This window comes from Heterocephalus glaber, unplaced genomic scaffold (assembly GCF_053883595.1).
Source record: "Heterocephalus glaber isolate CG9 unplaced genomic scaffold, H.glaber_assembly_v1.0 deba00000676, whole genome shotgun sequence".
Taxonomy (NCBI): domain Eukaryota; kingdom Metazoa; phylum Chordata; class Mammalia; order Rodentia; family Bathyergidae; genus Heterocephalus; species Heterocephalus glaber.
Genome location: NW_028258156.1, coordinates 17,108,986 through 17,131,176, shown reverse-complemented (window position 1 = coordinate 17,131,176; position 22,191 = coordinate 17,108,986). Strand labels below are relative to the sequence as shown.

Here is a 22,191-nt window from a genome sequence, read left to right as displayed (position 1 = left end):
AAATAAACTGTATAATGTGTCACTATCTCATCTTATCAGTGGCATCTGTACTTTTCTGTTCCCCAAAACCAACACCTTTATTCTATGAAGTAAAACTGTGATAAAATCTGACATAAGATACATTATTATATACATACGCGGTTTTGCTATGTGAAAGTTACCTGAATTAAAACTTTTACATGGCACATATACACCATGGAATACTATTCAACCATATAGAAAAATGAAATCCTGTCATTTGCTTCATTGTGAATGGAGCTGGAGGACATTGTGTCAAGTAAAATAAGACAGTCACAGAAAGACAAGAGCCACATTGACTTATTACGCATGGAATCTAAAGAAGTCAGTGTCCTGGAGATTGAGATAGAATGGTGGTTACCAGAGCCTGGGAAGAGAGGATGTGGGGAAAGCTATTCTAGTGAGGAATGAGAAGTTCTGGTGTGCTCTTGCACAGGAAGGTGACAGAGAATGGCACTGCCCTGTACACTGCAGAAAGCTAAAAAAGGAGTTTGGACACTTGCAACCATAAAGAAATGATACATGTTTGAGAGAGAGATTTGAAGTCATTAACCTGAACTAAACATTACACATATGCATGTATCAAAACATCACACAGTAGCCCATAGTTTTATATACCAGTTGAAAATCAATTTGAGTTGAGAAAAAAAATCAAAATTTTCCATTTTTCCATAAAATAATAAACGGGCTGTCAGTGAGTTTCCAGGCTATCATAACCATGCATATAATCAGACCCCATTAAATGTGGGTTCCAGGTCTCTTCCAGTGATAAGCTGAATGTCTGCGATTCCAGGTCACAGCGTCATCTTTCTGGTAGGCAGTTCCCTCTTCTCTTCCCCCTTGAACTGGTCAGGGTTCTCCCAAAGGACAGAACCAGTGAAATATACTGTGTATATGGGGGAAGGGAGGAGCAAGAGGAGATTCGTTAGAGGAACTGACCCATGCAGTTATAGAGGCTGAAAAGATCCACAACAAGCTGAAAGCTAGAGATGCTAGGATGCCAGAAGCATGGTGCAGTCCATGTCCAACAGGCTCAGAACCAGAGAAGCTGAAGAGTATAACTCAGCTCAGAGCCTGAGATCCCTGGGGCCACTGGTGTAAGTCCTAGAGTTCTGGTAACCAAGAGCAGGAAGAGGACAGTGTCCCAGCCACAGGAGAGAGAGAATGAGAGGCCAAGTCACCTTTCTACTATTTTTGTTGTGTCCAGGTTAATTAGATGGTGCCCTCCCACATTCAGGGTAGGTCTTCCCCTTTGCCCACTCAGGTTCACATCCTATCTCCTCTGGAAACAACCTCACAGACATACCCAGAAATAATGCTTTACAAGTTCTGAAGTGTTTCTTCGTCAAGCAAAGTTGGCACATAAAATTAACCATTATACTCATGATGAACTGGAAAAGCAGAAGAAGACACTTTATGTAATAGTTTAAAACACCTGATAATCTTTTGGCTTTTTTTTTCCCAGTATCGAGGATCGAACTCAGGACCTTGCGCTTGCGAGGCAGGCGTGGTGCCACTGAGCTACATCCCCAGCCCCAGCACCTGATAATCCTACAGGGTATAACCCTCCAGTGTCTGATAATGTACATTAATGTACTGTATTAATGTATCAGTGTCTGATAATGTACAGTACAGTAATGTCATCAAATCTTGGCCTCTGTAAAGCACCAATGTGGTTATACTTTCTTACTGTATAAAATGTCACTCTTCCATAGCTCATGTCTGTGCTTAATACTTGCTCATGCTTCCAATTAGTGTTGTTGTCATATAAATGCAATTCCTAGCTGGATTTGTTCCTAGATGATTTATAAATAATACAAATTACTCAAATTTCCTCATAGATCTGTTCTTTTGAACCACATGGCCAGAGAACATGCTTTCAACATTGGATTGCCAGACAACATTGTAAACTGCAATGAATTTCTCTGTACATTACAGAAGAAACTTGACAAGTACGTACTATTCTGTGAAACACAACCTAACCCTGTTTTAATCTTGGACTTTGTTGCAAATTGTTTTTAAATTAATACTCAGGAGCAATTAAATAAGTGAAAATTTCTTGTTTTTTGTGCTATAGGAGTTTGCATTTTCTATGACAGTCCTCATTTTATCTAGATTATATTGCCTTTTACTGTTGCTTATATGTTTTAATTAAAATGTCGTTTATACCAAACTATACATACCATATAACATATATCAGGTAGGGTGTGAAGAATGTACTCACCTTCTCACCCAAGCAAAGGAACATTTTTAATTCCTTTGACTGCCCGGTGCGCCTTTCTCTGTTAATTTCCCCAGAAGTCCCTGTTCTTAATTTTGGAGTTGTAATTCCTTGCTTTTCTCTATAACTCTTCTACATATTTAGTAAGGTTAATATGTCGTCAAGTTACTGTATGTTGCTCAGCTTTATGTGAGACGTGGCATTCTATATGCATTCTTCCACCTTTTACTTTCTATTCAAATTTATATGTAATACTTCCCTGTCCCAAAGTCATATTCTGACTACCTTGGTTTCTAGAGCTTAGCCTATTGAGTCAAGGAAGAAAATTTTCTTGAGTCACCAAAATGGCTTTCAAAACTATGTGCTCTGTTCTTCCTAGGAAAGGGGTTAAGAGTTTCTTAAGAGTTCGTTTAGAACCTAGTTTTCTTCATTTAAATATAATACTGACCAGTCTGTATTTCTGCCCAAAACATTAAGAGCAGTAACATTAAAATATATGTGGTATCAAGTGATACTAATGAGTAATTTAAAAAGCTAACTGAAGGGCTGGGGATTTACCTCAGTGGTGCTGCCACCTGCCTCGAAAGCGCAAGGTCCTGAGTTCGATCCCTGGTACCAAAAAAAAAAAGTTAACTGAAATTTTTGTATGTAGGGTTTATTTTGGTGGGGGGGGAGGTTCAGTTGTGAGACAGGGTCTTGCTATGTAGTCCAAGCTGGCCTTGAACTCACTATGAAGGCTGGCCTGAAACTCACAGCGGTCCTCCTGCCTCAGCCTCCCGATTTCTGGGATTACAATCATGTGCCACCACTTTTTGTATCTTTTTTTTTTTTTTTTTTTTTTTGGTACCAGGAATTAAACTCAGGATCTTGTGCTTGTAAGGCAGGCATGGCGCCACTGAGCTAAATCCCAGGCCCTTTTGTATCAATATTACATCAAAGTGAATTACTTTACTTTTTGTTAAATGACCCTTCATTTATAAAATAAAACTAGATGTGCTTTCTAACAAGACTAGCAATAATGAACATCAATAATCAACTTACTGATACTTGTTTACTATAAAAGTATATACTTATTTCTATCATAGGAAATAAAAGAAAGGATGCATAATAGAGATTTTTTTAAAGAATTCAAGCCTGAAATAGTAGCCATTTGATTGCAGTCATTTGAGAGTTGTCAGATAGAAGAGATTAGACCTAACTATGTATGCCTCTAAATTACAGCCTCGCTTAGACTTACTCTGTGTGACTCTGACTTAAGCAGTAAGTTATAGGCAATAAATACCATGTGTCAGGTCAAGGTAAGGAAAGACATTTTGTCAGTAATCGGTTCAATACTGGTAGTTACTACTTTACTAAGAAGTAAATTCCCCATCAGTACAAATATTTCATCACTAGGCATATGAAAATAATGTCATAATAGCAGCTAGCATTTATTTTAATCATATAGTCATATATTCATCTATATGAATAAAATATCTAGCATACTTTGTAGTACATAATAAATGCTCAATAAATATATATGAAATCATCATGAAAATTCTCAAAAATGTGTTATCTTTACTTTAAAAATCAGGAAGTGACAACAGAGAGGGCAAGTAACTTCAACAAGTTTCACAGCTCAGCTTACGGGCTACACCGTGTACTAATTATTCTGTCCAGTCAGGGCACTCACTGCTAGTCGTCATTGTAGTTATTTAAAGAATATGTCTGCATTTTCACTTCAGAATACGTAATTCTATTAGTAAAGCACCAATTCTATTAGTAAAGCACCAAATATAATGTTTTTATATTCGCTATCCTTGTCACAGTTTTAACTAATTCACCAGGTTGGCCAATTTAGCCAACTACAAAGTAAACTACATCATGCCTCCTGCAGGACCACATGAATGAAGCAAGGGGGATTCAGACAAGGATGGTGCATCCAACTGAGGAGTTTGTTGTGACCTAAAATGAATAATTGCAAAACTCAGTAAAGGGTTCTTGCAGCAGTTGTCCAAGAGACTTGTTCAATGTTGTGTGTGTATTTCTTTTAGTTTGCAGTGCCTGTACTGTGAGAAGACCTTCAGGGACAAAAACACACTTAAAGATCACATGAGAAAAAAGCAGCATCGTAGAATCAATCCAAAGAATAAAGAATATGACCGATTTTATGTCATTAATTATTTGGTAAGCTTTCTTCTCATTATTTAAATTTGATTGCAATACCGCAGGGTCCCAAAAGGACAACTGGTGTTTGAATAAGAAATTAGTAAAAAAGTTAAAATGTAACTGAGGGACACTTTCAAGCAGCAGTTAGTGGTAGTTTACAAAGCATTTGATTTACAAAATGATTTGGTTTGTCTTTGACTTGGCAAGTGTTCAAGTGATATGTCACTAGAACTCAGAGATTGTGACTGGAAAAAATGCAACATTTGGATATCCAGACTCTCCCTTCATGGTATTTATTATCTAGTAACCTGAAGCTGGAGACTTCTTTATTCTGTTCAAAAAATGTTTATGAGCACTGGATATGCTAGGTGCTATGCAGGACAATTCTTTAAAAGTAGTTTTCTCACTCTCCCCTGTTTTCCCCACTACAAAATACATGCTCACACACAAAGTGCATCTTCGTTCTCTGGGCCAATTTATTTTGAAGGGAAGTTTCAGGGAAACCAAGCGACATTACTATGCAAGGGACTTTGATTTGTTTGGCCAGTAGGGTGGACTGACCACGTTACTGTGCCAAGGAGTTCACATCGAAAGCTGTCCTTGCCCAGAAACGCTCAACACCATTTGTTGGCCTGTGTAGGGTACAGTCTCTTTGTGGTGAAAAATGGTACTCAGTTGGAGACAGATGTCACTTTGGGGGTATTTGGAAATATGGGAGGAGATTTTGGATTGACACAACAACTGCGAAGTGCTACAGGCCCTGCCCTCCATCCACTGATGGGGACTGAACTCAGGACCTTGCACTTGCAAGGCAGGCACAGCGCCACTGAGCTACATCCCTGGCCCCATCCACTGACTTTTTAATTGTGTGTAACAAAGGAAGAAAACTACTCAGAGAAAGGGATTGAATAATTCTTGGAAGGAGAAGAATGGGAAAAAAGCTGAGGAGTTTTGTTTTTGACTGGTGGTTCCTTAACCAATAGAAACTGTTTATTTTCCCCCTTGATATGAATGAATTAAGAAGGCTAATTTAATATAATCAGCCATTTTATCTATTGGGTAGCAACAAGCATATCCTGAATTATGTTGGAAATTTCCATTCTGGGGTGGAATTTTTGTCTAATCCATACAGTATTAAACTGAAACTCCCCTTGAGAATCGAATCGAGCATGTGTGTGAAGATTGACTCGGGGAGGTTACCATGGTTTTGCTACAAATGCTTTACAACCAGCTAAAGGCAATGCCACACTGTGAATCGCTCAGTCTTCACTTGAAATCACTGCCATTCCTTGCCACAACAAATACTGCTTTAGGGCTCAGTCTAACCCCCAGGGAGCGGACTTCAGAGTTAGCACTAAGGAATATTCAGCTACTACAGCAAGCTGTGCGGGCAGCTTCATGGTTCTTCCTCCCAGGGCTCTTTTATGCTAATATTCAGGAGTTTGGGCTCAGCAGAGCACTGTATAGCTGGAGGAGCTTACCTTTTAGAGGAAACTTCAAAGAGTCTGCACAGCCATCTTCTGCTGGCACTTTTAGAGAAGTGTGACACTTCATTCCCAGAGAGCAGTGTGACTGTCCAAACCACAATCATTTTCAAGCGCCATCTGTCCTTAGGATGCTGGATTATACTGGCCATGCTGTCAAGTTTGGCTGTGGTAACCACAGCTAAAGAGAATGGAAAGGTTTTAATAAATAGTAGATAAAAATTAAATCACACACTGGTGAAACACCCTTGCAGCCAGGGGAAGAGAACTCCACCCAAACTCCGATCTCGTGTAGATTTAAAAAGAAAAGCACATCCTCTCACCCTAAAAACAATCAGTCTCCTGAGGGGAAGGCCTTCGGGCCCCAGACCAACAACTTCGGTGGGCACAGAGTAAAGCTTTCCAGAAAGGAAATGGGAAGTTGAGGATGCTCTACCATAGGAGGGAAGGGAAGAGGCAACCGTGAAGGCCACACCCTCACGGCACAGGCCAACTGTGTATGGATCTGAAGATTAGAGAATGTCCCGGCCCTCACCCTGTCTTCGTGCTAACAAGCCTCCAGCAGTCAACTCAGGTTACCAGAGCAATCTGAAGTCTTTGGAGGCCATAGCAACAACCAACATCAAACAGCCTGACTCTCAGCCAGATTAAGAAGACCTACCACTGTAAAGGCCAGTTCACCTCAATATGTCCTACTCCATACAAGGTGCCCGATCTGACTTACACCACCCTCCATAAAATTTAAAATGCACCTAAAGACAATAAACTCAAAGTAAAAAGAAAAAATATCAAAAATTAAATCACAACTTCAGGATAACTTTGACACACGAATTTTTTTAAATAAGTTATTAGAGCACTTACTGTGGCCCAGGTACTACCTTAAGTATTCACATTAAATCATTTATTCTTACTCATACTCCTGTGACACAGCTATTCTTATTGAGTTTTGGGCTTTTTGGGTTTTGGTTTTCTGTTTTGTTTTTTGTTTGTTTGTTTGGGTTTGAGACAGTCTTGCTATATAGTTCAGGCTGTCTCAGCCTCCCAAATGCCAGGTTTATTGACATGCACCACCACGTCCAGCTGACACAGATATTATTAGGCCTTTTTTTTTTTTTTCTTTTGGTACCAGCAGTTGTACTCAGGGACTTGTGCTTGCCAGGCAGACACTGTTAAGCCTATTTAATAGAACAGAAGTCTGAGGCACTGAGAAATTAAGAATTTTCCCAGGTTCACACACAGCAAGTTATTTATCAATTTCTTTTCATTTTTACAATTAAATACTTCATTTTTACTAGATAAATACCAGTACCTACATTTCATGCTTTGGGTTGAGTTTTTAGTCAAGTAGTGGTGATGATTTCATTATCTATTCATTCTCCCTTGCTTCTTTTTTGTAACTAGAAAGTGAGCCAACATCAAATTGAAGCAAACTTTAATCTGTACTTTAAGATTCTCACCCACAACCTTAGCCTTCTTAGTCCTGTGTGCTGCCTGTCAAGGAAAACAAGCAATAAGTTTAAGAATGATTGGAGGGGGCCTAAAGTGCATTAGGATGCCTTAGCATTATGAAAGTGATACAGTGCTTTTGAAAAGGATTGAAGAAGAAAGTAGTCTCTAAAATGTTTACTATCCTGAACTAGAGGAGTACACACCAGAGGTATCAACCTTCATAACATTGAAGGAACATTTTAAAGAATATTGTTGTAAGCCCATAATCCCAGCACTCCAGGAGGCTGAGGCAGGAGGATCCCAGCCTGGGCAGCTTAGTGACTTAGCAAGACCCTGTCTCAAAACTAAAAAAATTTTAAAAGGGCTAGGAATGTAGCTCAGTGTGTTACAATCCCCACTACCACACACACAAGAATATTATGCTAAGTGAAAAGCGTGATGATACATAGAATGTATGTATGAAAGACTTCCAAGTAGTAGTAATGTATAAAGAAAAATGAGGGCCAGCAATTTATAGCATCATTTTGGTTTCACTTCAGACTCCATTAACAAAGAATATTCTAGGGCCAGGGATTTAGCTCAGTGGTGCCAGCACCTGCCCCACAAGCGCAAGGACCCGAGTTCGATCCCCGGTACAAAAAAAAAAAAAAAAAAAAACAATATTCAATATGAAGAATGAAGCCATTGCTATGAAGATAAATGCCTCTAAAATTTTACTTAAGCGATGAATAATGATAAAGGAGGCTTGTTATTTAAAATTAAAAAAGAGAATGAGAGATGCTCAGGTTGCTAAGGGGAAAAGCTGGCGCACATGCATGAGTGTGGGGGGAAGACAGAGTTGTGCTAGTAGTTAGTCAGTGTTTCTGCATCTACTTCATGGGCTTCGTACATTCAGCACACATGTGAGTGCCTTCCGGGGCCAGATGCAAAGCAGAAAGGAGAATGTTGCAGATCCTGTACCTGATTGGATTACCTGTCTCGGTGTGCAGAAGTTAGTGTGGGAGAGACATGGGAGCCTGTTCCGTGGGCCCTGGGAATGGTGTGTGCACAGTGTTCGACCTCTTGGGCCGCATGTATAGATGGTATAGACACCCACAGGATTCCTCACCTCATTTCAGACACTGGACTCCAGTGCAGCAGTGATGGGCGCATCCCGGACGTGCTGGTGAGGTGCACTCCACAGTCGCCCAGCTCGGGGAGTCAGGCCCAAAGGCTGCTGCCTGCTCCCTCTGACTCAGCAAATTGACAGGTTCCTCTTTTCTTCTTAGGTTAGATAATTCCCCTGTGTTTAATAATTCCTGTCAGTGTCTCAGCAACGGACTTGCCCTTTTGTTTTCCACAAACTCGAAAGGGTTCAGTGGCCAGTGGGTTGGTCAGGGGCAAGGTGCCAGTCAGATGCCCCTGCCTACTGCTTAACATCACAGGGGCTTCTGATGCATATTCCAAAGATGCTTATGTTTCCAGCCCTGAGTTTTTTCTATATGGAATTATTTTTGCCACAGCTTTATCATTTGACTTAAACTTTTTTGTTTGTTTTTTACCGGGGATTGAACTCAGAACCTTGCACTTGCGAGGCAGGTGCCAGAGCCACTGACTTAAATTTTTTTGCTTTTAACGTATATAAAATGACTTAACAACAGATGTAGGCCCCTGACCTATTTATCATAGTTTTTAAATAATTCCCTCAAATTTGTTTGCATTTAAGATGCTTCTCTGTCTCTTTCTAATGGGTTTACTGTGTATGAACATGTGAATGTTTATTAGAGGAGAGGAGTTCTGGGTGAAGGGGATCTTTTGTTTTCCCCTATGTTTTTCTCCACTCTCTCATTGCTCATAAACCATCTGATGCAGGGGTTGGAGGGGGTGTTCGGAACATATTTACTGACGTGCCTTCCAAACTTTGTTTTTCTTGCATTCTTTGCCTTCCTGACGTGATTCATTAGTAGCAAAGCATCTTAATTAGAAAGTTGTATGCTTTGGTTTTGAGTTTTTGGGGCTTTTTCCTCTTTGAGTCATGTTCCTGTAATAAATCATATATTTTCACTATACCAAGGCAGAGCACTTCAGAAAAGTGTAGCCCACTGTCACATGGAAATTGCTTATTTCCTAATGTATTAATGAATCTATGTATTGATAGAATTCCATATTCCTCGCCGGGGATTTAGCTCAGTGGCACCACAGCCTGCCTTGCAAGTGCAAGGTCCTGAGTTCAATCTCCAGTACTGCAAAAAAAAAATTCCATAATCATTAATTATATATTACCTAAATGCATTTATATATGGTATACTGAACACTGGGGAAGTTGCAACATTATGATTTCAGTTTTAGAGTTTGATAATGAAATTTTTTGTTGTTGTTCCTTTTGGCTCAAAACATTTATTGGTAAGCATCATTTGCCCCCATCATTCAGAATGGTAATATCATACATGATCCATCCTTGAATCATATATTGTAGCAATAAAAGCATGACCATGAGTCTTAGTCCAGAGAGACCAAATAAGGTGTGAAACATTTAAGTCATTGCCAAAACTTCTAACAAAGACACTGTCAACAGTGTCGAAGCCATTCTTGATGTCCTGTAATGAGGTTCAGACACTTCATGACGACTCTGGGAAGTACATTATAGAGTTCAAGTTAACTATCTCTAATCACATTATGGTACATGTCTGTGTGGCTGAGTTTATGCATCACTTAGCTGATAGATAATGACAGCTTCAAAACCTCACATTAAGTTCATGAATGATAGATTTTCTTTTCCCCTCTAAATCATAATGACACTCATAGTTCTTTGTTTTTAGCTAAATTAATACCTGAGAAAAATGTCCACAGTGGACCAACTTTGGGCTGTGTTTTCCTAAAAGAAGGATATTGAATACTAAGGGTGGCTATGCTCATACTCTTAAGTGAAATAAATAGGACACACATGTGTAAAAACTGAATAGTTTCTCTGGTGAGAGAAACTGAAAGTGTAAATAAGGATTAAAATGAATAATTGATAATTTGAAATAGGAAGAAAAGGTCCAAAGGGGTAGGGGAAGTTGGAGGGGACGGGGAAAGGAAAAAAGGGAAAGGAAAAAGTTTGAGAAAAGGAAAAACTGGAAATAAAGTGTTTGTAAATAGGGAAGGGTGGAGGGGGTGAAGGGAGAGCAGGGAATGGGGAAAAAGAAAGAACCAAGATATGTCATGTAAAGATACAAGTACCCAATGATAAATGTAAACATTCTCTATACCTAAAATGTACCAATAAAAGAATTTAAGCAAAAATAAATAAATAAGGATGGTTGTGCTTATAGCAGGTCGGGCTCACTTGACCCTGTCTGTGAGCTACTTGAAAAGATAACCATTAATGTTCCTGCATCTGTCTTTCGTACACTGTCTGCTTATGCATGGCATCTTTGGAAGATTGGGTAGAGAGAAAGGATAGGACAAAAAGAGATGAAGAAACAGCTTAGAAGAGAAAAGAGAAATGGTTTGGCCAGAAATCTTTCTTCTTCATCACTCCATAATTTTTGCTGAAATTTTGACAACTTGCCAATCATACTCCCAAAAACTTAGAACTTTTCCACTAACTGTAAGGGATAAAAGAGATTTGGAAAGATATTTGAGTACCTGCTCATTTAATTGCCTTATAAACTCCTATTGAGATACACTGACCTTAAATTTTTAGATTTTTTGGGGGGGGGGTTATCATTTAACTCAAAGGCTGTATGTTCTAGTACCTACTGTGTGCCAGACTCTGAAAATATAAACATGAGCAAAGGCCATACCCTGATGGACATCCTAGAAGGGGGGATGAATAGCAAAGAAGAAAATAAATGCATGCAATGATCCATGATTTGAAGAACAGTGAAACAAGTTAGAGGAATAGAAACTAAGTTGGAAGAGGAGTGTCGTTTTAGACAGGGTATTGGTTTATTGTTGTTGTTGTTGTTGTTTGTTTTCTGGTTGGGTTTTTTGGGGGGGATTGGGTTTTTTGTTTTTTTGGTACCAGGGATCAAACCCACAACCTGGCGCTTGTGAGGCAGGCCTGGTGCCATTGAGCTAAATCCCCAGCCCTAGACAGGGAATTGGGAGGGAGGCTAAAGCCGTAAACGTAAGCAGAGACCAGAATGAGTGAGCAGGCAGTGGGCACAGCACATGGGAGAGCCAGTGCAGGCAGAGGATGCGCAGACGTGAAAGTGGCTGGGTGGAAGTGAGCGTGACGTGCTCAAGGTACAGCAAAAAGAACCATCTGGGTGGAACAAAGTGAGGAAGAGAAAAACAGTGGAAAATACCAGGGAGAGAGAGCCAGGAAAGGGCCTGGAGGTCCTGCCTTGGAACGGACTCGGTTTTGTGGAAAGTGTGAAGGAAGCTTGAGGGTTGTGCATACAGGGAGGTGTCTTTTGACAGCTCCCTGTGACTGCTGAGGAGGGGACAGGCTGCAGGAGGGCAAGGGTCGAAGCAGCGCATTGGGGCAGCTGTTTCGGAGACACTAGGAGGATTCTTGGAAAGACTCAGAGATTCTAACAATGTATCCACTATTGAGGAGCACTGAATTTAAGAGAAAAGAACTTTGGAAAAGAAAAGCATACTAAAAGCATCTTCGGATATGTCCACCCTTCTCACCGAAGTGCAGTTTTCAGTATGTCCTGCTTGCATTGTTTCAAAGCCATTTGAGTGGGGTTGTGGTTGGTTTGGTTTGGTTTTAAATTTTGTGTGTGTTTTCTCTCTTGCATCCCCTCTTCTCAAGCTCTCTAATCCTGCTGTTCTTCCTTTAAAGGAACTTGGAAAATCATGGGAAGAAGTTCAGTTGGAAGATGATCAGGAGTTGCTTGACCATCAGGAGGAGTAAGTTTTGTTATTGCTGTTAATTACAGCGTTTCAATAGTAAGAAGAAAATCAGTTTGATCTACAGTCATTGGAAAGAGGAAATAAAATCTCTTTGAGCCGCACATCCTTTTCAAGTCAGATGGCAGGAATTTGAGTTCAAAATAATTTTCACTTAAAAATCATTAATGATACTGTTACTCCAATTAAAGTAAAGCTATTAAATGAACACAGCAATAACACCTAATTCAGAAGAAATACACTCTGAATGCTTTGCTTACTCAGGGGTCCCTGGGCCTTGAAATGATGTGATCTTTGCACTCTCATAGGAGTAGAGAATATAACAGAAATGAAGTTAGTCTTGATCTCTCTTTAGCTCACTGATGACTAATTTAAAATATTCACAGCTTCTTTGCTTAAAATTATAAATGAGAAATATTCTTTTCAACCTGAGAGGATTCCCTATTATTCATTCTCTTTTTTATTCATAGCTGTTCAGCTTTTTTCTCTTCTAGGATTTTGGATTTATATTACTTTAATAGTGAAGTAAAGTCCAAAGTTGAAGTTTCCATTTGCTAAATTTCCCTCGTGCAGAAAGATTCAGAGGGAGTCCTCTAGACTAAAATTTAAAGCATTATTTCCCATTAGGAAGTACTAGTCATAACAAAACAGGTTATACATAGTGATGGTCGTGACCTGGAACACATGGACTGGTGACTCCGTCATGAAGGAAAGGCCGAGGAAAAGTACTCAGTGTTTCCTGATGTGGAAACCCTGGTGTAGAATGAGTTAGGTTGATCTTCACAGGCACAGCAGTGGTGATGTCTGAACTTGCCCTGAGAAATGTGCCCCCTTTTGGATTTGAATGGGCAGTTCCTTTTCTCTACAACTCTTCCCTACTGGCGTTGTTCCTGGTTTGGGAAGTTGGAAACATTTTTGAAAATAAATGCATGAAATTGGAGGAAAATGCTAAAGGGGATCCTATATGCTTGTTTCCTCTGTTTACCACCAGACTTAACACTTGCCCCGTTCAGTACTTCCCTCATGAAGGAGACACAGTTTTCCTTTTAACATACACTAGTCATCGTGCAGAAACACACTCCCAGCCTTGTCCACAGGAGGTGCACTTACTGGCTGTGGTTAATGAGAAGGTGTCACATCTCTTGATATGTCTCCTTTACAAATTGAACCTGCTTGTCTCAAGAAAACACAGCGCTGATTTCATAATGAAGTAACAGCTCAGAAGGATGACAAATATGAGAAAATGCAGCAGCACCTGTTTGCTATTTATATTAATTTCATTGTGCAACTTTGAATTTCAAAAGCTATACCAGAAAGTCATAATAAGATGTGACAGTCTTTACCAGAATGTCACGGTTGAAAGAGATCAGCAGTGTCTCCTAGGGAAGAAGGAATACCAAGTCATGTAGTACACTCTGTTAATGAAAAGAATCTGGTTTGGTTTGGTTTTTTTCTTAAATTCTTTTATTGGTACATTTTAGGTATACAATACAGTTACACTCGTCATTGGGAATTGTACCTTTACATGATGCATCTTGGTTCTTATTTTTTCCCCATTCCCTGCCCTCCCTTCACCCGCTCCACCCTTCCCTATTTACAAAGACTTTGTTTCCATTTTTTCCATTTCTCATTATTTTTCCTTTCCCTTCTTTCCTTTCCCCTACCCCTCCCACTTCCTTGCCCTTTGCCCCTTTTCTTCCTATTTCACATCACCTATTATACGTTTTAGTCCTTATTTACACTTTCACACATGTATAAATATCGAATAGTTTCTCTGGTGTGAGAAACTAAAAGAATCTGTTTTTAACCAGTGACTGGTCTGATTGGGAAGAACACCCTGCCTCTGCTGTCTGTCTCTTCTGTGAAAAGCAAGCAGAAACAATTGAGAAACTCTATGTTCACATGGAGGTGAGATAATTCTGTTCATTTTCATTTTGTTTTATTCTAACGGGAAAGCTGATAATCTTGGCACCCTCATTTGCTTATACTTTCTTTTGTCAATCATGATCCCATTCCTAAGAGTGCGTTAGGCAAAACAGAAGAGACAGGCCATGTCCATCAAGGAGGATCGGGGCTAAGCACAGTTCGCACAGCACGATTGACTGGGTGAACTGTTAGAGAGGGCTTACACAGACCCCTGATGCTTTCCACCTGTAAGATGCTTATACGATCATTCTAGTTCAGAAGTACAGATCTGTAGCCACGATGTGACAGGGCTGAGTCTTTTCCAGTGCTCCTTGTACTGGTGACTGGAAGAGCAGGAAGGGCGGGTATTGCCATTCACAAAGTCCCTGGGGAATGAGGAGGAGGGTGGAGGATAGACAGTGTCTAAGGTGTGTTTCTATAGCCTCTTCAGTACCAGCATTTGGGCAAAAGAAACTTAAGAACATTCCCAGTTCACTTTCCCTTGTGGTGCCCTTTTTATGTTACAGTGAAGCTTAAAGCTAGTAGTTCTACACCTTCATTCGCCCCGGTGTACTGGAGAGATGCACACTCCCTATATCTCTGATCCTCAGCTATATGCTGGGGTTGGGGAAGGGCAGCACCTAATAATCCATGACAGTGTCACAGCTTGGGAGCCGAGGGGTGAGGGCAATAGAAAATATTTCTGGATAATTTTGATCTTCTCCCCCTCCTTTTCTCAGCGCCCTCTGTTAGTAGTGAATTGAGCTGCACTCTTTCACCTACCTTCACTCCTCTTCATTCAGACACTGTTCTTAGTTCAATAAAACAAGAACCTGGGAGGTGTTGGAAAGGCCATGGGCATTTACTCTTATGAAAGCAGAGAATCTGTTTCTCTGAAACAAGTTACCACTGATATGTGTATAGTTTTAGCGTTCTCTGTTCAAATTAAATTCATAATATCCTAATGCCTCTGAATTGAAAAGAAACTTAGTACCTGAATGCTGTGTAGGAATTGCCCTTCCAGCATGTTTGATAGGTGTCTTTAACCTCTCATCAGTCACTTTCAGTGACTGTATAAGACCATCACGAATTCCTACACAGGGTGGTGCTACAGTAAAAGCCACCACAGTGAATCGGATGGTCTTTATCCTCTGTGAGCTTGTAAGTTAAAACATTTACACAGACAGTTGAAGGAAAGAAACAGAGTAAAGTAAGTCTCTGCATTATGAAAATTGAAAGCAAGTTTATGGAAAGATGGGAGTGAAGAGAAACTTTTAAGTTTAAGCACTATATTTGACAGCATAAAGTGAAAACCAGAATGTGTAAAATTACCTGTCTGCTTGTGGAGCAAAGAGCCTATATCCATAATTCCACTACAGATGGTCCAGCACAGTAGAGCTACATCTTCCCTACACACTTTATCAGACTGCATATTTCAGACACAGTATTTATAAAAACTGTGGCTATAAGCTGTGAATAATTAAAATGTTTTAAGTGATTGGCATGACTTGTTTGGACTGTGCGTTAAAAAGCAATTGAATGTGGAAGGAAGTAGTTAGAAGACTTCAAAAGCAGAAGATGATGAACTCAGACTGGGTTTCTGAAGTACTCAAATTCCTCTGAATAAGCTGTTTATAACTTCAGCCTGAAAGATTAAATAATTCATATGCTTACAGATATATTCATTCCTTTTTTTTTTAGGATGCACATGAATTTGATCTCCTAAAAATAAAATCAGAACTTGGTACGTTTGATTCAGAAGTTGTTTCCATGATGCTGCATTTTTTATCAGCTGTTCTGTAAATGATGCCTGTGTTCGATAGCTGTGATTAGAGAAGATATAGCCAAAATGTGTCTCTGTACAGATGGTCTTAACAGAACTCTCTGAAGCAATGATTCTCAACCATTTGAACTGATATATTCAAATATGGCTTTTTTTTTACATAGTCCTCTCTTCCACTTCTGTATGAACATGAATACTTTAAAATACAAGCTCTGTTAGTGCCTGTCTGGAGGAGATAAACATTAAGAATAGGTTCTTTTTTAAGTCAGGCTTGAGTTCATATTTCAGCCCCAGCACCTCTAGGCTATATGACATTGGGCCTCAGGTCAGAAAAATACATAGGGAGTGAATAAAGTTTATAAAACACCTACAACACTGCTTGACAGTGTAACTGGCATTATTTATTATAGGTGTCCCCACCCGAATCATTCTCAGCATCACCACCATGGAAGACTCAGGGACCTTGAGAGATAAAGTACTGATTTCCTAAAAAATCTAAGATAATAATTTTTTAAAAGCTTACTTCTCATATTTAAGGTCAGTCACTAGTTTCTTGGATGTATTATTTTGCTTTGCTGCTGTTACGGACATGTGTATGTATACACTGTATGTGTAATTAGCTTAGTAGTCAAGAATATGGGCTCTAAAGCTAATAGCCTGATGTCAGATCCTAGCCCTCCCACCTACTAAGTGTGAAACCTTGAACAGTTTCCAGATATCTAATGTGGACATGATAATGCTAACTCTCTGATAGGGTTTTTGAACATTATATTAATATGTGTGTATTTATCAGCTTTTCCATTATTGGACACAGTACCACAACTTAAAGGAGGAGAGGTTTAATTTGGCTCAGTTCTAAGGGGATTCAGTCCATGGTCAATTGCTTCCAAGGCAGATAGCATGGCAGAAGTATGTGATGGAGCGAAGATGCTTAGTTCATGGCAGCCAAGAACTAGAGCAGGGATAGTACCAGAGAGGAAGAGGTGAGGGACCAGAAGATATAGCAACGAAGGTCATACCTTTATGACACATGTGGACAGCATCAGAAACCTGCTCGACCAATTCCCTCGAAGATCTGAAGCCAATCAAGTTGACACCGTCACACTTAACTACCCAGTTGATACTGTTTCAGCTTTACTGAAACACATCTTAAACCATGTTTATCTGAAGAATACTCTACCATTGAGCTACATCCCCAGGATTTTTGGTTGGTATTGCAGATTGAACCCAAGGCCTTTGCAATGAGCTAGATTTTTAGACGCTCTTTTTGTTTTTTAATTTATTATTTTGAGACAGTCTCCCTAAGTTGTTAAATTGCCCAGACTAGGCTCAGATTTGCAATCCTCTCATCTCACCCTGCAAGAGTGCTGGGATTATAGTTGTACACACCAGGCCAGGTTTCCAGCCCTTTTTTTTATTTTGAGAAAAGTTCTAAGTTGCCCAGCCTGGCTTCAAACTCACAGTTCACACTCAGTCTCCCTAGTAGCTGAGATTATAGGCATGTGCTGTTACAATTTCTTAATGGTGATATTTATCTTAAACACTTGTCTAATGAATCTGTATACTCTTATTTTCAGGATTAAATTTCTATGAACAAGTAAAACTGGTCAATTTCATTCGAAGGCAAATTCACCAATGTAGATGTTATGGCTGCTGTGTGAAGTTCAGTTCCAAAGCAGATTTAAGGATTCATATGGAAGAAACTAAACATACTTCATTACTTCCTGAAAGAAAGACATGGGATCAACTGGAGTAAGTACTGCTGAACTAGATGTAAACTTCTGGGTTGTCTCCTTTTATATCCCTTTTTCAAGAATCTCTTTAACAACAAAACACTTTTAAAATCTTATTTTTAAAGTAATCCCCTCTTTTCTCATTGCTGAAACACAGTACCCAAAACCCACAAGTTAAAAAAGGAAAAGTTCATTTTAGGTCACACTTTGTAGAGGTTTCATTCCATAGCTGGCTCAAAGGTAGGATAGCATGGCAGAAGAGAAACAGTCCATAGCAGGGCAGGCAGAAAGCACCAATCAGCAAGCCTCCCTTTCCCTTTTATGCCATCTGGGCTACAAGCCTGTCTGATACCCATATGTCACATCTTTTGGGGGGTGGGGAAAAAACCCAAAGCCTTGCATATGCTCAATAAATGCTCTACCACTGAACTACATCCCCAGCCCTTTATTTACTTATTTATTTGTCTTTGTTTTGAGCCAAAGTCTTGCTGAGTTGCACAGGCTGGCCTCAAATTCTCCTGCCTCACCCTCCTGAATAGCTGGGATTATAGGTGTGCACCCAGTTGTTGCATTTTTTTTTGGTACTGGGGATTGAACTCAAGACCTTGTACTTGGAGGCAGGCATGGCGACACTGAGCTAAATCCCCAGCCCTGTTACATCATTTTTAATGGTTACCAAATATCCCATTATATGGATATAACCTAATTTGTTGATATTTAGGTTTACTTTTTTCTATTATAAATAGTTATACAATAAATATCTGTGTGCCTACATCTTTTGCATATCGCTAGGGCTTTTGATATATATTTTACATATTAGTACTTCAAAAACATTTAAGCAGTTGGTCACCTTGTATGTACCTATTAAGGTGTTGTCAGACTTTCAACTGTCTTTTGCCAGTCTTACCCTTTTGGGTTGGTTCTCTTGTCATTTTTTTTTTTTCCTGCTATACTGTGTATGGAACTCAGGACCTTCACATTAAGCTATATCTCTGGTCCTTTTTCATTTATTATTCTGAATCGGGGTCTTACTGAGTCACTGGGCTCAAATATATGATCCTTCTGCCTCAGCCTCCCAGCGTGCTTGGATTACCAGTGTGCACCATCACACCCACCTTCATATCATTCTTGATAACCTCAGCTGAAGGAACCCCTGAGAGTCTATGGAGTTCTAGCTGCCCAGATGCTCCTCTGTTCTCAAGAATATTAAATCAGGACACCCAGAATTCTAGCCAGAAAGCTCTAGTTCTCCTTCAGAAAATCTCAGACTTGTGAGATCCAGGATACCTGGGCTGATCTGGTACCCTCTTTCTATAATTGTTGTTTTAGATGTAACAGGTAAAGAAACTGGTAATGGTTAATGGGTTATGAAATGAAACACAAGGAGAAAACTCTTTGTTTTCATCAGGTATTAGAAGAATTTGTGTTTGAAAAATAACCATCTGGAACTTTGTTAACTTAGAGGGAAGAACTAGGACTTTTGGGTAGAAATGGAAGGAATGCCATATTTAGCTTCATATGAAGGAGATGTTATCTAACTAGAGCTGCCCAGAATTGCTGTAGGCGGCCTTTGAAGATAAGTATGTTTCTTATAGTGGAAGATATTAAGCAGAGGCTGAATGACCTTCTAGCAAAACTAGATCCCATAAGGCTGGTATCAGATAGTAAAGGACACAGTGAAAATAACTCAGAAAGCTGTCTCCAATACAATGTTTATAAAACTCTCCAAAGGGCCAGGGATTTAGCTCAGTGGTTTCGCCGCCTGCTACGCAAGCACAAGGACCCAAGTTCGATCCCCGGTACCAAAAAAACTCTCCAAAATAGTTAGTAAGGAAATCTAGCATAATTATAGTAATGTGTGCATTCAGCTACTTAGAAATGTTCTGGACAGTTCCTTATTTTGGTTAATCAATATATCTGTGCTTTATTTTCAGATATTATTTTCCAACCTATGAAAATGACACTCTCCTGTGTACACTCTCTGACAGTGAAAGTGACCTGACAGCTCAGGACCATAACAAACACGTTCCCGTCATCAGTGAAGACACATCTAAACTGCACGCTTTGAAACAAAGCAGTATTTTGAACCAATTTGTACTACGAGAGTCCTTGAAAAACTAGAAGAAACTGTAGAAGTGACTTCATGGTTTTCTGAAACAGACACAGAACAGTTTAAATTTGAACATCAGCAAAGGATTAGTCCTTAGTGAAATAGATTTGTGTAAATAAATGGGTTTTTAAGGAAGACTTTTAATATTTTGGCTATCAGGTTTTTATTATATGATCATCATGAATGATCTCATTTCATTAAATTCATAATTATTTATAAGGAGGTCATGCAAATCACAAAGAAATGTTTCAGCTCTTCATAAACTTGATTGTAACCAGTTGTTTCAGCCTTCTCACAGGCCTCCTTGATCCAGTGAGTCCCAAATTTAACAGTGTGATTTCTGCAGCATATTTGTAAATTGTAAATGAAGTAGGAAAAAAAGCCATAAAAGAAAAGGAATATGATCAAAGATCTGGATAAAGCACAAATTGAACACTATTTTCAAATAATCACGAACCAGCCACTGGGCATGGTGGTTCACGCCTGTAATCCCAGTACTCAAGGCTGAAGCAGAAAGATTGCTGGAGTTCAACCTGGGCTACATAATGAGTTTGAGGCCAGCCTGAACTGCTGCATAGTGAGACCCTGCCTCAAAAAAACAAATCTAAAAAGATAAAAGAAACTGGTTATATTTTCATTATTGCCTTCTGTGTAGAGTTACCAAATGTCCTAAAAATGGACATAAAGGTAATACCATTTTTTCTTGCATCTGTATATCCTTAACAATTACCATTTCTTTAAAACATAGCCACAGTACACAGTGACACCTAACAAAATTAATAGTAACCTCCTAGTATCGTGTGCTTTTAGTCTTCCCCAGTTGTCTCAAAAATGTCTTTCTATAATTATCCACTATGGGATAAATATTTTGTGTTAAGACAATTCATTTCTTTTGTAGATTTCTACCAAAAATGTATGACCTGGATATAATGAAGAAATATCAGTCAAACCCAAGTTGAGGGACAGTATACAAAATAATTTGCCTTTACTGTTCAAAAATGTTAAGGTCATAAAAAATAAAGATTGAAATCTATTTCAAATTAAAGAGAGCTAAACAAAGCACAATGGATAGATTGGATGTGAGACCGTGAAATAAATATTTTCTTTCTGCTAGAACAGGCATTAGCGGATGGGGCTGGGGTTCTGACTCCATGGTACAGCATTTTCCTGGCACTGCCTAGGCTTTGGGTTTGACCATCAACCCTGAAGAAAAAGTAGAGCTGACAAAATTTAAATAAGGTCTGTAGTAAATATTACGGTATTGGTATCATATTATGATTATGTATAAGAATGTCCATGTTTTTAGGAAATAAATACATGTTCAGGCTAAAGGAACACAGTGTTCACCACTTAAAAAACTAATGTGGATGTTTAGAGAGTGATAGAAGTAAACATGGTAAAATACTAATGAGTGAAGGGTTTGCAGCAATCCTGTAAGTGGGAAATGGCTTTTTACAGCGGGTTGAATTGGGTTCCAGGAGAGATCTGTAGATTGCCTTTGGTTGTTGTGGCCCTTAAAGATCTCATGTAAGCTATAGCAGTTCATGTGCCCCTGTATTTTAACTGCCACTTAATTTGTTAATGAAATAATCATTTGTCACACTTTCTCAATTTTGATGATTGAATCTTCCTTGTATCATGTAACATATTCCTGTTTTACCCATTTTTCCTTCAAAAACTGGTAGATTTAAAAGCTTCATTAAATTTGGATGTATTTTTTTGCAGCCAGACTTGGTGGTACACACCTGTAATCCTAGCACTCAGGAACCTGAGGAAGGAGGATCGTGAGTTCAGGGTCAGCCTGTACTACATAGTGAAACCTGTCTCGAAATTTGGCAGCGCACCTGCCTCCCAAGCACAAGGTCCCAAGTTCAATCCCCAGTACAAAAAAATATATGTATTTTGCAAGAATACTTCTGTGTGGTTCCCATTGTGTTATATCAGGGGCATATCATCTGATATACCACTTTTTGAGGTGACAAAATTGTTCAGTACATTCAAGTGTAGTGACATGCACGTGTAGCTAGATATGTACAAGGCTTGAGCATGTGGACTGAGGCCAGCCTGGGCAACATAGCAAGACCCCACCCCAAAACAAAAGAAAAATAAAGAACTGGTCACTGAGTCAGATGTTGTCATTCTGCTCCATCATTGTAAAAACTGTTAATTATTGCCTGATCTGTTACTTTTTAAAAGATGTAACAAGATGATTTTTGTAATTCTTTCCTTACAAGTTCTTTATACAGCATATTGCTGCACAGCACTGAAATCCGAAGTTCTGATTTTCAGTTTTTATTGCCAGCCTGTGTAGTCGGTACGCTGGAACTAACTTGAAATCACATGGCCCCTCCACAGATTCAGAAGTCATTTTATCCCTCTATGTGTTCCTAGATTGACCAGACTTAAAAATCATATCAGCCCTGATCATGGCTTTACATTTTCAGGTCTCCAGCTCTGCAGACACCCATGGAAAGCTTTTCTTAAAACCAACCAGAGGAATGAGTCCCTTTATT

General features: G+C 39.3%; 1 protein-coding gene across 6 annotated transcripts in view; it reads left to right on the top strand.

Annotated features, from left to right (window-relative positions):
- Positions 1-21,806, top strand: part of Znf277 (zinc finger protein 277) — a 125,863-nt gene extending 104,057 nt beyond the window's left edge. For all 6 annotated transcript variants that reach the window (XM_013070303.3, XM_021254173.2, XM_004839626.4 and 3 more), the window contains 7 exons: positions 1,860-1,970; positions 4,273-4,405; positions 12,080-12,147; positions 13,959-14,055; positions 15,754-15,796; positions 17,413-17,587; positions 19,503-21,806. In XM_013070303.3, coding sequence (XP_012925757.1) covers positions 1,860-1,970; positions 4,273-4,405; positions 12,080-12,147; positions 13,959-14,055; positions 15,754-15,796; positions 17,413-17,587; positions 19,503-19,689 — 814 coding nt within the window. In that variant the 3' untranslated portion in view covers positions 19,690-21,806. The remainder of the gene's footprint in view (positions 1-1,859; positions 1,971-4,272; positions 4,406-12,079; positions 12,148-13,958; positions 14,056-15,753; positions 15,797-17,412; positions 17,588-19,502) is intronic.
- Positions 21,807-22,191: the final 385 nt, after the last annotated feature.